The sequence below is a fragment of the Neomonachus schauinslandi genome, chromosome 2 (genome assembly GCF_002201575.2).
Source record: "Neomonachus schauinslandi chromosome 2, ASM220157v2, whole genome shotgun sequence".
Classification (NCBI taxonomy): Eukaryota; Metazoa; Chordata; class Mammalia; order Carnivora; family Phocidae; genus Neomonachus; species Neomonachus schauinslandi.
Window position 1 is genome coordinate 182335433 of NC_058404.1, and position 14397 is coordinate 182349829.

At 38.1% G+C, this 14397-nt stretch overlaps 1 protein-coding gene across 2 annotated transcripts in view; it reads right to left on the reverse strand.

Annotated features, from left to right (window-relative positions):
- TBC1D19 (TBC1 domain family member 19) overlaps positions 1–14397 on the reverse strand; it is a 158748-nt gene that overhangs the window by 27351 nt on the left and 117000 nt on the right. For both annotated transcript variants that reach the window (XM_021679417.1, XM_044912758.1), the window contains 2 exons: positions 3693–3777; positions 1496–1540 (listed from right to left, as the gene is read on the reverse strand). In XM_021679417.1, the coding sequence (XP_021535092.1) occupies positions 1496–1540; positions 3693–3777 (130 nt within the window). The remainder of the gene's footprint in view (positions 1–1495; positions 1541–3692; positions 3778–14397) is intronic.

A 14397-nucleotide genomic window follows, 5' to 3' on the forward strand; every position in this document is an offset into this window, starting at 1 on the left:
GATGGTCCGTGAAAGAACCTGAGAGGTGACACTGACAGGTGCATAGAGAGAACAGTGCCCTGAATGACGAGTATGACCTTCACATGGAGAGCTTGACAAAGAAGCGAAACAGACCAGTAGCAGCTGCATGTTTTGAGCACTGGCTACAAATCAGTCACTGTGCCCTTTTTATAGATTGTGTCTCATTTAATCCATCTGCAGCTCAGCAAAGTCATGTAACTTACCCAAGGTCATAGGGTGAGCTGGCAGAACTGGGACCTGAACCCACGTCTGCTGGATTATAAAGCCCATGTTCTTAACTCTACTGGGGTGAAAGGACTTCTTCAGGATGCATTTAAAGTAGTTTTAAAAAATAGCTTTCCCTCAACTCTTAAGGTTCTGAGTTTTTTCCTGCCTTCCACTGAAATCTTTAGGTAGCTTTTATCTTGACAGTTTTTTTTTTTCCTAAGACCTTTGAGTCTATTGAAAAGTCTCATGCATTCTTGCACTTGGCTTTAAGGTAAGTTTTTAATGAAAATTTTTTTGTTGTTTTTGTTGAGAGTGGTGGCAGAGAGGAGACAAGAATAAGGAGCATGAGCAATTTAGGTTAGGGTGGAGATAACAAGGACTACTTAACATTATCATAATGAGGAATGTTCTATATTGCTTTTCCGAAAAGCAGATCTTAAAAAATGTCCAATAATTTCAAAGGAATACTTAATATCTAATGAAGTCATTACACATTTGATCACTTTATATAGTCAAAATAGATTATCTTGGTGATATATTTCTTCAAAATCTTTTTAGAGATTTTATTTTATTATTTATTTGACACAGAGAGAGAGTGCGAGAGCGCACAAGCAGGGGGACGGGTGGAAGGAGAGGGAGAAGCAGGCTCCCCGCTGAGCAGGGAGCCCCATGGGGGGCTTGATCCCAGGAGCCTGACATCACGACCTGAGCCGAAGGCAGACGCTTAACTGACTGAGCCCCCCAGGCCCAGGGCCTTCCTTCGACTTCACTGCCACAGTGCTCGAATCAGTTGAGTGCATTGCCTGGTGTTAAACTTTGTTATTCTCATAATTTGACAAGTGTGGTATTTATGAAATAAAAAGATTTCATTTTCTGCTCCCCCTGCTCTCCTGCTCCCCCTGCTTGGGCGCTCTGTCAAATAAATAAATAAAATCTTAAAAAAAAAAAAAGAAGAAGAAGGAAAAAAAGGAAGGCCCTGGATGGACCCAGTCGGTGTCCCGCAGAGGAAAGTGAAGTCCCCTAGACCTAAGTCGGCTAAGCTTTCTCACAGATATCCCTACTGGTTTCAAGGAAAGCCAGGGAGGGTGTGCGTTGGCTTGCACAAACCTACCACAAACATGGGAAAGTTCACTAAAATAGGTATTCTATAGGAGGTTTACTTTAGATAATAAATTATTACCCTTCTCCACATAGACAAGGTCACATTTGTTATAGAAGTTGTAATTTTCCTATTTCCCACTAGAGGAAGCAATAGTATTACTCTTACCATTTGGTGGATAAAAGACCGCATACTCTTCTAGTCCTAGTTTTCCTGTAAGAAAAATCATAGAAGGTTTCAATGTGATCAAAATAAATCTTCAAAAATTAACTAATTTCGTGGATGTACTCATAATGGAATTTTAAAACTACTATAGTACAATCTCCTTGGACTTCATTGCAGGATATGGAATTAATTTGAAAATCTACCAGCTAATCTTTTGATACTAGCAAATCCTTTCCTCAAAGTCAATAATATAAACTTAAGTATGAGCAACTGATACAAAGTAATTAAAAAAACAAATGCTTTCAAATTCCTTAAGCAGTTAAGAAGAGAAGCATCTATTTGGAAGCATGGATTTGTTTTGCTAACTATAAATAATTCTAATCTATTCATTAAAGTAAGTCCTAGGCTTTGCAATGCCTCATTAGTTTACATTCCTTTGGAATGTGCTGAAAAGTTAAAAATTAAATGTCTTAAACCATATAGTGGTAATATTTTCTGAATCCTAAAATAGTTCATGTGGTCCAAGAATGAGGCTAAATATTGGAAATCAGAATTGTTTCAGAAAATTAAAGTAACTTCAGCATAATCAAATGTTTAAAGTAGTTTTTAAAAAGAGCTTTCCCTCAACTCTTAAGGTCCTGAGTTTTTTCCTGCCTTCCGCTGAAATCTTTAGGTAGCTTTCATCTTGACAGTTTTTTTTTTTCCTAAGACCTTTGAGTCTATTGAAAAGTCTCATGCATTCTTGCACTTGGCTTTAAGGTAAGTTTTTAATGAAAAATTTGTTTTTGTTTTTGTTGAGAGTGGTGGCAGAGAGGAGACAAAGAATAAGGAGCATGAGCAATTTAGGTTAGGGTGGAGATAACAAGGACTGAGCTTGTGAGTAAGGAAAGAATGGAATAATGAAAAGTGGACGTGAGAGAGAGAGAGAGGGAGAGGGAGAGGGAGAGAGATATGGATGGTACAGAATGGGTACTAAATACGGGGCTAGTGAAAACCCTTGTAAAGTTCTAAGTGATAAGAGACTGGGAGCATCTGTTGTTCTATTGGTGTGACTCTGGTGGACTTCCGGATGAGGACTGGTCACCAGAACGACCAAGTCATGATTAGAACCTTGGAATTTTCAGCCCTGTCTGCCATTTTCCAGAGAGGGGGACAGGTGCTGGAAATGAGGTTAATAACTGATCATGCCTAGGCGAGGAAGCCTCCATAAAATCCCAGTAGTAAGGCATTCAGAGAGGTTCCAGGTAGGCAGACACATCAACACTGGGAGGATGACACACCACCACTCCATGGGGGCAGAAGCTCCTATGCTCAGGACACTCCCAGAACTCGCCCTGTGTATGCTTCATCTGACTATTCATCTGTCTTATCATGCCGTTCAATAAACTGGCAGAGGTACATGTTTCCCTGGGTTCTGTGAGCTGCTCTAGCAAATTAACTGAAAAGCAGGTTGTTGCCCCCCCAATCTGTAGCCGGTTGGTTAGAAGTACAGTGGGTAGCATAGGCCGGTCCTAGGGCAGGGGTTGTAGTAATCAGGCTGACAGACTTGGGAGGTACAGGAGAAACAGCTTCTTTCTTTATGGGAACAGCAGAACGATCATACACAATGGGGTTATAAGCTTTCAGTGCTGGGTGTTCACCACTTAATAAAAAGGAGAAATTGAGAAAGGCTTCCAGCTGAAATTAGATCTGTTGTCAGGTGATAGTAGGATATTGAAATAGCAATATCTTGTAGGCAGCTAGTGATAGAGAAGAAAGCCCTCAAATAGAAATTAGAGAGCTAATAGCATATAAATTACATCAAATTTTAAATGTGGTAGACCATTTTGAGGGAAGGAATAGAGAAGGGAAAAAAAAGTAGAAAAAGCAAATTTGTGTGATAAACTCGTAGTTAGGAGGGAAAATAAAAGTCAACAGAGATGACAAAAACAGCAACGGAGGGGAGGGTAAACAGGGAAGATAAAGGAGGTAACTCTAAGTGCTGCTTCTGAGAACCACTTGCCTGTGATTGTGATGAGTTGCTCGGGCCCTGATGTGAGTAGGAGTGAAAGTATGGTTACAATAATCTGAGAGAAATCTTATTAAGTACTTTACAATAAAAGAAAAATTAACAACACCAATAAATGCTATAAAATATAACAGTCTTGGTATGATTTTGTAAGTCTTAAAGAATACTTCCTTTATGTAACTAAAATTTTACCTCTTATGTATGATTTTGGTGGTGAAGCACTGTTGTACGCAAAATGACCCAACACAGATGTATCCCGGGAAAAACAAAGTAATACCTGGGTACAACAGTGGAAGAAACAAACAATTAAGCACTGTTTTATAACAGGTAATTCACTGCTTTTTCCCTGCTCGGGAGGCACAGAGGTAGACTCTTTCCAGTTCAGTGTTGTGTCTGGAAATGGGAGGAGTGCCCTCTATTGGTACACCTATGCTAAGTGTTATAGTGGATGCCAAGGGTGATGGCCAAAGTTCACCCAAAGATTTCTCACTGTCAGCCACACAAACCTTGAACAACAGCAGATAATGTAAGTTACTACCAGTTGATTCTTTTATTGTTTTCTATCTGGAAGAGAGAAGCAGCTGGGAGAAATTTAACCCAGGGACAAATGCGTAGCGGGGACCGTAGTTAATTACAGTGGCACAGAGTAGTCTGGGAAGTGCCGGAAACTGGACCTAGAGTCTCTGCAGGAATGCAGCAGCCGGCGGTTGGGCATGTCAGGGTGGGAGGAAAGGTAACTCATGGCATCTAGAAGGGATGGCAGCTGGAGAACAAGTGGCAGCCCAATACAGGTTAGGAGGTGGGTGTCCTGCCCAGCAGGTGGAGTGTGGCATCTGCCTGGAGACGAAAATAGGAAGGGCAGAAAGTCAGAATCAAAGATGTCCTCTGGAGGAACTGGGTTGCTGACACCAGCTTGGAACTTGGGGGCAGGAGATCCATCCCCAGGTGATCAGTGACAGGAAATCTGGGTCCTGGTATTGGAAGACCTGGGATTCAAAAGACGTTACTGAGAAAAGAACTGGGAATGACAGGAAAAGGCAGACGCCCAGTTAACAAAGTAGAGGCACAAGGTCAGGACTGGACTAGCAGCAGGAGCCAATGGAGAAACTGTGGGTCCAAGGCATAAGAAGGGGCCCCAGCTCTAGAAAAAAGAATAGATAAGGAGACTGAGCATCAGTAAGCCCAATGGTGAAATGTGTACCAACCATTGCCACTGATTTATTTTTATTATATTTTAAAAGACTATACAAGCAATACAAGGTTATGGTAAAAATCAGAAGTACAGATCATCAAAAAAGGACTTCTGGTCTCTAGGTGGGCCCCTAAGCCCACCTGTGTTAACATTCTGATGCTTATCCTTTCAGACTACTCTTATACATACACACATTTTTCAAACAGCAGAAGTATGTATGTTGTTCTATAATCTATTTTTTCTCAATAATATAAATATTCCCTGCCCACATTTTTTAATGCTGCAGAAAATGTGCCACTATAGGGATAAACAATAGTTAATTTAACCTGTCCTTTATCGTTGAACACTTAAGTATTTCCGCTTTTCACCAACTATAAACAATGCTTCAGTAAACTTCCCTATAGCTAAATATTTATGTACGGCTTTATTGAAATTCCTAAAACTGGACTAGCTGTCTGGTCAAAGCAATGGGCACTGTAAATCTAGAACTTTTGATACACATTGCCAAACTGTCCTCTAGATAGAGTTTGTTTTCTCTTTGTTTTTAATAAATACAGCAATAACATAGTGCACCTTTTCTATTATTCTTTTTTTTTTAAGATTTTATTTATTTATTTATTTATTTATTTATTTATTTGACAGAGAGAGACAGCAAGAGAGGGAACACAAGCAGGGGGAGTGGGAGAGGGAGAAGCAGGCTTCCTGCAGAGCAGGGAGCCCGATGTGAGGCTCAATCCCAGGACCCTGGGATCATGACCTGAGCCGAAGGCAGACGCTCAATGACTGAGCCACTCAGGTGCCCCCCTTTTCTATTATTCTCATCAAAACGGGTTATCAGCATCTTATAAGTAAAAACAGCATTTTGCTTTAATTACTAATAAAGTTGAACACTTTTCCATTTGCATTTCTTTTGCTATTTTCCAGCTCATCATCTTAGTCCATTTTAAAATTGATGTTTTAAAATTGTTTAAATTTTTTGTACATGAAGAATTCTAACCTTTGGTCTAATAATATGCTACGAATGGCTTTGCTCAGTTTGTTATTTCTGACACAGAGATGTTCTTAATTTTTATATGCTGAAATCTACCAATACTTTCTTTCATGCTTAGAAAGCTCCTCCCCACATTTAAAATATTCTCTATATATTCACCTAGATTATGAAAGTTTTCAGTGTTTTCATCAAATATTTCTGGTTCTTCTCCTTGGGTAATATACATCAGCTTGTCTTTTCTGGCCACTTTGGGGTTAGGTGTGGCCATGTGACCTGTTCTTTAGTCAATGAAACAGATACGTGTCATTTGAAAATTTCTAAATGGAAGTTTCAAGAACTAGAGCAATAACCATGTTCCCTCTTTTCCTCTTCACAGCAACCATGGTTATAGTAATAGTGGTTATTCCACCAGCCTAGGTTCTGGAGTGAAGATGACACAGAGCTAGGTTCCATCCTATCAGATGGACATGACCATAAGCAAGAAATAAACCTGTGTTGTTTTAAGCCACTGAGATTTTGGATTTGTGTGCTATTGCAGTATAATCTAGTACATCCTGACTAAAACAGGAAATTTTGTCTGGCATTTTTTTAGTGGCTTAAAACAACAAAAATTTATTCTCTCACAGTTCTAGAGACCGGAAGTCCAAAATCAAGGAATTGGCAGGGCCATACTCCCTCCAAAGCTTCTGGAGGAAAACCCTCCCTTGCCTCTTCCTTCCAGTTTCTGGTGTCGCCACGTGTTCCTTGGCTTGAAATCTCTGCCTCTGAATTAACATGTTCTTCTCTTCTCTCTCTTCTAGGTCTCTCTTTCTCTCTCTCTTTTTTGTTGAAGTATAGTAGACATACAATGTTATATTAGTTTTGGGTGTACAACAAGGTGATTTCACAATTCTATACATTATGCAATGCTCGCCTCAGTAAGTGTAGTTACCTTCTATCACCATACAAAGTTATTATAATACTATTGACTATATTCCTTATGCTGTACTTCTCATCCCTATGACTTATTTATTTTATAACTGGAAGTTTGTGCCCCTTATTCACCTGTTTTGCCCATCCTCCCACCTCTCTCCCGTCTGGCCACTACCAGTTTGTTCTCTGTATTTATAACTCTGTTTCTGTTTTTTGCTCATTGAATTGTTTTGTTTTCTTAGATTCCACATATAAGTGAAATCATATGGTATTTGTCTTCCTCTGTCTGACTTATTTCACTTAGTGTAATACCCTCTAGGTCCATTCACGTTGCTACAGATGACAAGAGAGATGAATGGATAAAGAAGGTGAGGCATATAAATACAATGGAATATTACTCAGCCATAAAAAAGAATGAGATCTTGCCATTTGTCTAGAATTTCTGATAAATTCATTTTATGGTAAAATCATTAACCTATCTAGAATTTATTTTGAAACTGCACTGCTAGCATTCAGATTCTAGTTCCACCACTTACTAGCTGGCGACATTGGGCAAGCTACTAGACTTCTTGGTGTTTCAGTTTCCGCACGTGTAATATGCATACCATAATAATATCTACATCAAAGGCTATTGTGGGGATTATTTAATATACATAAAGTGTGTTGGGATGTCTGGGTGGCGCAGTCAGTTGAGTATCTGACTCTTGATTTTGCCTCAGGTCATGATCTCAGGGTCATGAGATCGAGGCCTGATTCAGGGGGGAGTCTGCTTGAGAGTCTCTCTCCCTCTCCTTGCCCCTCCCACTTGTGCTCTCTCTCCCTCTAAAATAAATAAATCTTAAAAAAGTGTGTTGAACAGTACCTAGCACATGGTGAATATTATTAAAATGTTAGCTGCAATTACTACTACTACTATTACTTTAATTTTATTCTATATTCTATATTCCCCCATTCCCTTAGTATATATAACTTGGGGTTTGTTTTTATTTATATGGCTCAAGACTGTCATGTTTCTTCAAATATAAATTTTGTTTAGCCCCATTTCTGGAAAATTCTCAGCCATTACCTTTTTGAATGATGTCTTTACCCCATTCTCTATTCACTTCTACTTGACTTCTATAAGATATAAGACATAAGACTGAGCTACACTTATTTGACCTGCCATATTTCTTAATTACTTTTATTCTGTGCTCCATTCTGAATGACATCTACAGACGTTATCTTTTTAAATCAGTTCACTAATTCTTTCCTTCTGTTTCTACTATGCACCAGCACTCTAGGTGCTTGGTGTTTGGGATACAACAAAGGAAACAGACAAGCAAATAAACAAACAAAAAAACCTCTCTGTGGGGCTTAATTATGGTGGGGGTAATAAATAGCAAGCATTATAAATAATTACATGATATGGTATTTTAGGTTGTAAGTGCTATGGAAACACAGTAAAGGGGAAATGGAAAAGGATGGTTGCCACTTAAAAGAGAGTGCTCAGAACCCTCTTACACTGTTGGTGGGAATGCAAGCTGGTGGAGCCACTCTAGAAAACAGTATGGAGGTTCCCCCAAAATTTGAAAATAGAGCTACCCTCTGGCCCAGCAATTGCACTACTGGGTATTTACTCCAAAGATACAAATATACTGATCCGAAGGGGCACCTGCACCCCAATGTTTATAGCAGCAATGTCCACAATAGCCAAACTATGATGGCCAGATGTCCATCGACAGATGAATGGATATATATATATATATATATACCCACACAATGGAATACTACTCAGCCATCAAAAAAATGAAATCTTACCATTTGCAATGACGTGGATGGAACTAGAGGGTATTATGCTAAGTAAAATAAGTCAATCAGAGAAAGGCAATTATCATATGATCTCACTGATAAGTGGAATTTAAGAAACAAAACAGAGGATCATAGGGGAAGAGAGGAAAAAATAAAACAAGACGAAACCAGAGAGGGAGACAAACCATAAGAGACTCTTATCAGAGGAAACAAACTGAGGGTTGCTGGGGGGGTGGTGGTGGAGGGATGGGGTAACTGGGTGATGGACATTAAGGAGGGTACGTGATGTAAGAAGCACTGGGTATTATATAAGACTGATGAATCACAGGCCTGTGCCTCTGAAACCAATAATACATTATATGTTAATTAGTTGAATTTAAATAAAAAAAGTCTAAAGGTTAAAAAACAAACAAACAAACCAAACCAAACCAAACCAAAACAGAGTGCTCAGGGTAGGCATCATTGAGGAGATAACATCTTTTTTTTTTTTTTATGTTCAGTTAGCCAACATAGAGTACATCATAAGTTTTTATTGTAGTGTTCAACAATTCATTAGTTGCATATAGGTAACATCTAATCAAAGACTTGAAAGGACTTGAGAAAGTTAACATACGGATATCCAGGGGTGGAGCATTCCAGCATCCAGCGGTAGAACTCCCCAGGCAGAAGAGTCAACAATCGAAAAGGTGCTAAGGCAGGACTATGCCTGATATGTCAGAGGAACAGCACGAATACATGTGGCTGGAGCAGATGAGCGGGAAGAGATATGTGAGAAAGGTAAAGAGAGACCGAATTATGCAAGGCATTGCAGGCCATTGTCAGGATACTGGCTTTCATTGGAAGTGAAATGGAGAGCCACTGCAGAGGAGTGTAATGATCTAACTTATATTTTATAAGGATCACTCTAGCCACGTGAAGAAATTGGCCATGGGGGTGGGGCAGGGACAGAAGGATGGAGACCCTTTAGGAAACTACTGGTAACGGCTTAGACTAAGCTGGTAGCAGTGAGTGCTGGGCACTGGGATGTGCCACCCAGATTCTCTTTAGGAATAAAGGACTTAGCTGCTAGTAGTGCTGAAGCAGACAGTCCTCAGCTGCTCTCAGCAGTCAGCTCCTTTCAGGGAATGCCTCTGCTGAAAAGAGCTATTTTGCTCAAGGATCAAGCCGCTTTCCTGGAATGGCCCGCATCCAGGGACAACTCATACATGGCAAAAAGGTCTGAATTTCCTGCCCCCATCTCAGGACAGGTCTGAGGTTTATCCCACCTTTAGAAGTCTCTGCAGCATTAGCTGAGGCTTCCATTTATATTGTATTGCAGCTAGACTTCTTTCTCTGCTCAATCCTGCTTCATTCACTGCCCTTCTACAGGTGTTGATCGCAAGACCACTCCCTAATAAATCTTTGGCATGCTAATCTCAATCTCAGTCTGCTTCCCTGGGAACTCAATTTGCAACACAGTGGAAGTGGGGGAAAATGGTCAAATTCTAAATATAATGTCAGAAAAATAGGAATCAAGGATAATGCCAAGTGGAAGGAAGTTTGATTTGAGTAAGTGGAAAAATGGGGTTACCATTAACTGAGATAGGGAAAGTTGAGTGGAACAATTTCGGGAGTGATTTCAGGGCTTCAGTTTTCAATGTACTAAATTTCAGATATCTGCAAAATACCTAAATGAGGTACTGAACAGGCAGTTGGAGATACCAGTCTGGAGTATGGGAGAGAAGTTTGGACTGAAGATATAAGTTTAGAAGTTATCGACATATAGATGATAATGAAAGTCGCAAGCTAGTTGAGCTTGGTGAAATCAGCAAGTGAGTAGGTATTACTAGAGAAAAGATCAAGAACTGAGACCTGGGACACTTTAACATTAAGATAGGAGGGAGAAGGGAAGGAACCAGTCTTGGAGATTGAGGAGTAACCAAGAGAGGTGAATTTCCCATGATGCTAATGAAGGGTCTTTAGGACCTCTGTTAGGATGGGTACCTTTGAGTGCTGGGGGCTGCTGGGAGGTGGAGTGTGCTGGGAATTGCTGGGAGGTGGAGTGTGCTCTAAGTCAGGAGGGGATATCAGGCTGTGATCAGAAAATATTTCTATGTATGCATTTCTAGTAAACTGCCTAATAAGACCTCAGAAAAAGGAGACCTGAACCTCTTATTGTTCTAATAATTTGTTACGATTTTCCCCCTTGTTTTAAGCCATTATGCATGTGCTTACCTAATTATGATTTATTTGTAATACTGTATTTTCTATGTTTAAAGGGTTTTCCAAATGATATAAACTTTAGGTTCCCAAAATGCTAGATTTGCCTCTGCTGACCACCGAAGTAAGAGAAGAACCAAAAAGAGTGTAGTGTCTTAAAAGCCAAGTGAAGAAAAGGCACAATTGGGTCAAATGCTGCTGAGAGATCAATTAAGAAGAGGACTGACCATTGGTCTTTGGATTTAGTTACTGGGGACCTTCACAACAGCCGTTTCAGCTCAAAAGGTAGAACACCATATACAATGTACAGTATCTGACTTTTTTTTAACTTAATGAATTTTAGAGATCCTTTCATACCAGTACATATGAATATATTGCTGCTTTATATAGAGCTGCTTCATTTTAAGAGCTACATTGTATTTCATTATAAGTATATACCATAATTTATTTAATGGGTTAGTCCTCTATAAATGAACATTTAAGCAATTTTCAACTTTATGCTATTTCTGGCAATGCCAAAGTAATTTGCCTTTTATTGTGTCATTTTCACACATATATGAATATCTCTGTAGGACAAATACATAGAAATAGAATTGTCCAAAGGATATGTGCATTGAAAACTGTGATGACTGTTTGGCTATGTATTCACATTCTTTGTTATCTTCTATCCAGCATTTCTTTATGTTTATAGTGTGAATGAGCTTAGCTCTTATGTTGTCTGACTCTTTTTTCCACTGTATATTCTAAATGATTACTTCTCATATTTAAAAGAGTAAATAATTTTAATATTTTACTTGGTAAACACACATTTAACTGAATTATTTTATTAGTTCTAAAAGCTGTCAGTTAATTCCTTTGAATTTTTATTGATCTATACTTGATAGTAATTTTATATTCTTTCTGATATCTATAACTCTAATTTATTTTTCTCATCTTATTCATTGGCTAGAAATTCCAAAATGATTCATGTTCTTTCTTTGCTTTGGTGGGAATATCTCTAGTATTTCAACCTCAAGTAACATTAATTATGTTAAGATGGCAAATGTTGGTTTCACACAAATATTATTTCTATGTCATGAAAAAAATATTTCCATTCTTTTGTATAAAGAGTGCAAAAAAAAGATGTTAGGTTGCATAACAGTGTGAATATACTTAACACTACTAAACTGTACAGTTAGAAGGTTAAGATAGTAAATTTTATGTTGTGCTTTTTACAAAAATTTAATAAAATAGTTGTTATAAAATACAGTTTCAAATATGTTTCAAATATGTTTTGGGAATCTATTGACATAATCATATCTTTTTTTGTTGAGATATAATTGACTTATAGCAACATTAGTTTCAGATATACAGATATACAGTATAATGATTCGATATTTGTATATATTGTGAAATGATCATAATTATATAATTTTTATTTTTAGACCTATAATTGTGATGAATATTTGCCAATAATTTAGTAAAATCATTAAGTTCTAAAAAATTCTAAATCTATAAAATTTTATCAAATCAGTAAATAATATTAATCTCTTTTCTTGTCAAAACTTCCTGTACCACCATGGTACACCATATGCCCCCCAGAGACACCCACATCTTAATCCCAGAATTTGTGGACATGCTATCTTACCTGGTAATAGAAATTACGCAGATTTGATTAAAGATCTTTAGAGGAAGGGATTATTTATTATTTATTATTTTTAAGTGGTTTTTTTTTAAGATTTTATTTATTTATTTGAGAGAGAGAGGGGGTGCACATAGGCGGGGAAAGGGAGGGGCAGAGGGAAAGGGAGAAGCAGATTCCTGGCTAAGCAGGGATCCCAACTCGGGGCTTGATCCCAGGACCCCAAGATCATGACCTGAGCCAAAGGCAGATGCTTAACCGACTGAACCACCCAAGCGCACCTTAAGTTTTTTTTTTTAAAGATTTATTTCTATTTATTTTTGAGAGAGAGTGAGTGCAAGTGGGGGGAGGGGAAGAGGGAGAGGAAGAGAGAGAATCTGAAGCAGACTCTGTGTTGAGAGTGGAGCCCAACGTGGGGCTCAATCCCACAACCCTGAGATCAGGACTTGAGTCATAATCAAAAGATGGACGCTCAACTCACTGAGCCACCCAGGTATCCCAGGAAGGGATTATTTTAGATTATTTTGTTAGGTCCAACATAACCACAAGGATCCTTATAAGTGAAAGAGAGAGGCAGCAGGGTCAGAATCAGAGAAATTTGAAGATACTGTCTGCTAGCTTTGAAGATGGAGAAAGGGACCATGAGCCAAGGAATACAGGTGTGTTCTAAAAGCTGGGAAAGGCAAGGGAATGTATTCTTCTTCAGAGCCTGTAAAAGGAACACATCTCTGACAACACCTTGATTTTAGCTCACTAAAACTCATTTCAGACTTCTGATCTTTACAACTGTAAGAAAATATACTTGTTTTAAGGCACCAAATTTGTGGTAATTTGTGGTAATTTGTTATAGCTGCAATAATAAGCTAATACAATTAATATAACTAATAAAGTAACATAGCTAATATAATAACAAACTAATACAACCAATAATAAATTAATATAATTAAAGTAAAATTAAACAAAAGGAAAATATACTTACAAGTATCTTCCCAGCATTGCTTGGAAAGAGAACAATTTCTAAAGAAATGTTTGTATTAACTCTCCCTTAGCAGGCTGGTGGGAACATACTAGTGTTAGGAGAAGATCTGTGCTTAAATATATACTCCGTGAGTCTCCGTTGCCCTAGCGAAGACAAGATATCTGAGACTGCTCTAGAGAGAATACCGGGGACTGTAAGGGGATAGTGCTGGAGGTGGTACGTCAGACACCATGTTCTGTGTGCCACCCTAGCGTACGGACAAAGAGCTGCCAACTGTCACTCTAGCTGGGATTCCAAATTTGTATCTGTAAGGAAGTAACAGTTCAACTGTAAATTTGCTATAAAATTTTGTGATTGTATAAAGATGACAACTTCAATTAACCAGAAACTAACGAGCAAATTAACTACAAAGTTTAACTTTGATTACTTAGTAATTAAGTGAAAATTGAACTTTATGAGGAAAAGGTTATACATGGCAATGATTTACTTTATTCAGGAGAGCTGTAAGAAACTGCATGTGTAAGTCCCAACTATGGTTTATAAGTAGAATTACACCTAAAATGTCCACATGTAGCTACAAAAGATTTACTTGAGCTTATAGTTTTCTTCAGTCTCTTGGAAACATATTTCTGGTGAATGTTTCTAAGAAATAAGTTATTTATGTCATAAAAAGCACATAAGAAACAATGGATATCAATTGGAAATCACTTTAACTTAGAACTATTACACAATTTTTTTCAAACCAATTTGGAGAATTTTTTCAAACCAATTTGGAGAATTTCAAATGATGAATTTTCAAAAATGATTCTTTAAAACACTCTTCCCTGATTTAAATTTTCATAAATTAAAAGGCAAAGTGGCTTACAAGGACTTTGAGACTGGGCAGCCCTAGCTAGGCGTCCTGGTAGCTGTACTGAGCTTGGGCTCTGAGCCTAGCTTCTCCATCTGTAAAACGGGAATAAACCTACCTTACAGGTAACAATTAGTTATGAAATACATAAAGTATCCAGAGCAGATCCTGGAACCTAATAGGCAATGCATAAATAAATGACAAAAGTGCTGACAATTTCACTTGCAATGATTGGAGAATAGTGGGAGAAAATTAAAAAAACAAAGCCTTTTATTCTGGACTAGTTTCTTGCTTAGGCATGGGCACTCATCTTCTTAACACATTCTTATAGACAAAAACAAACATTTAAAATCTTTCCCTTCTCT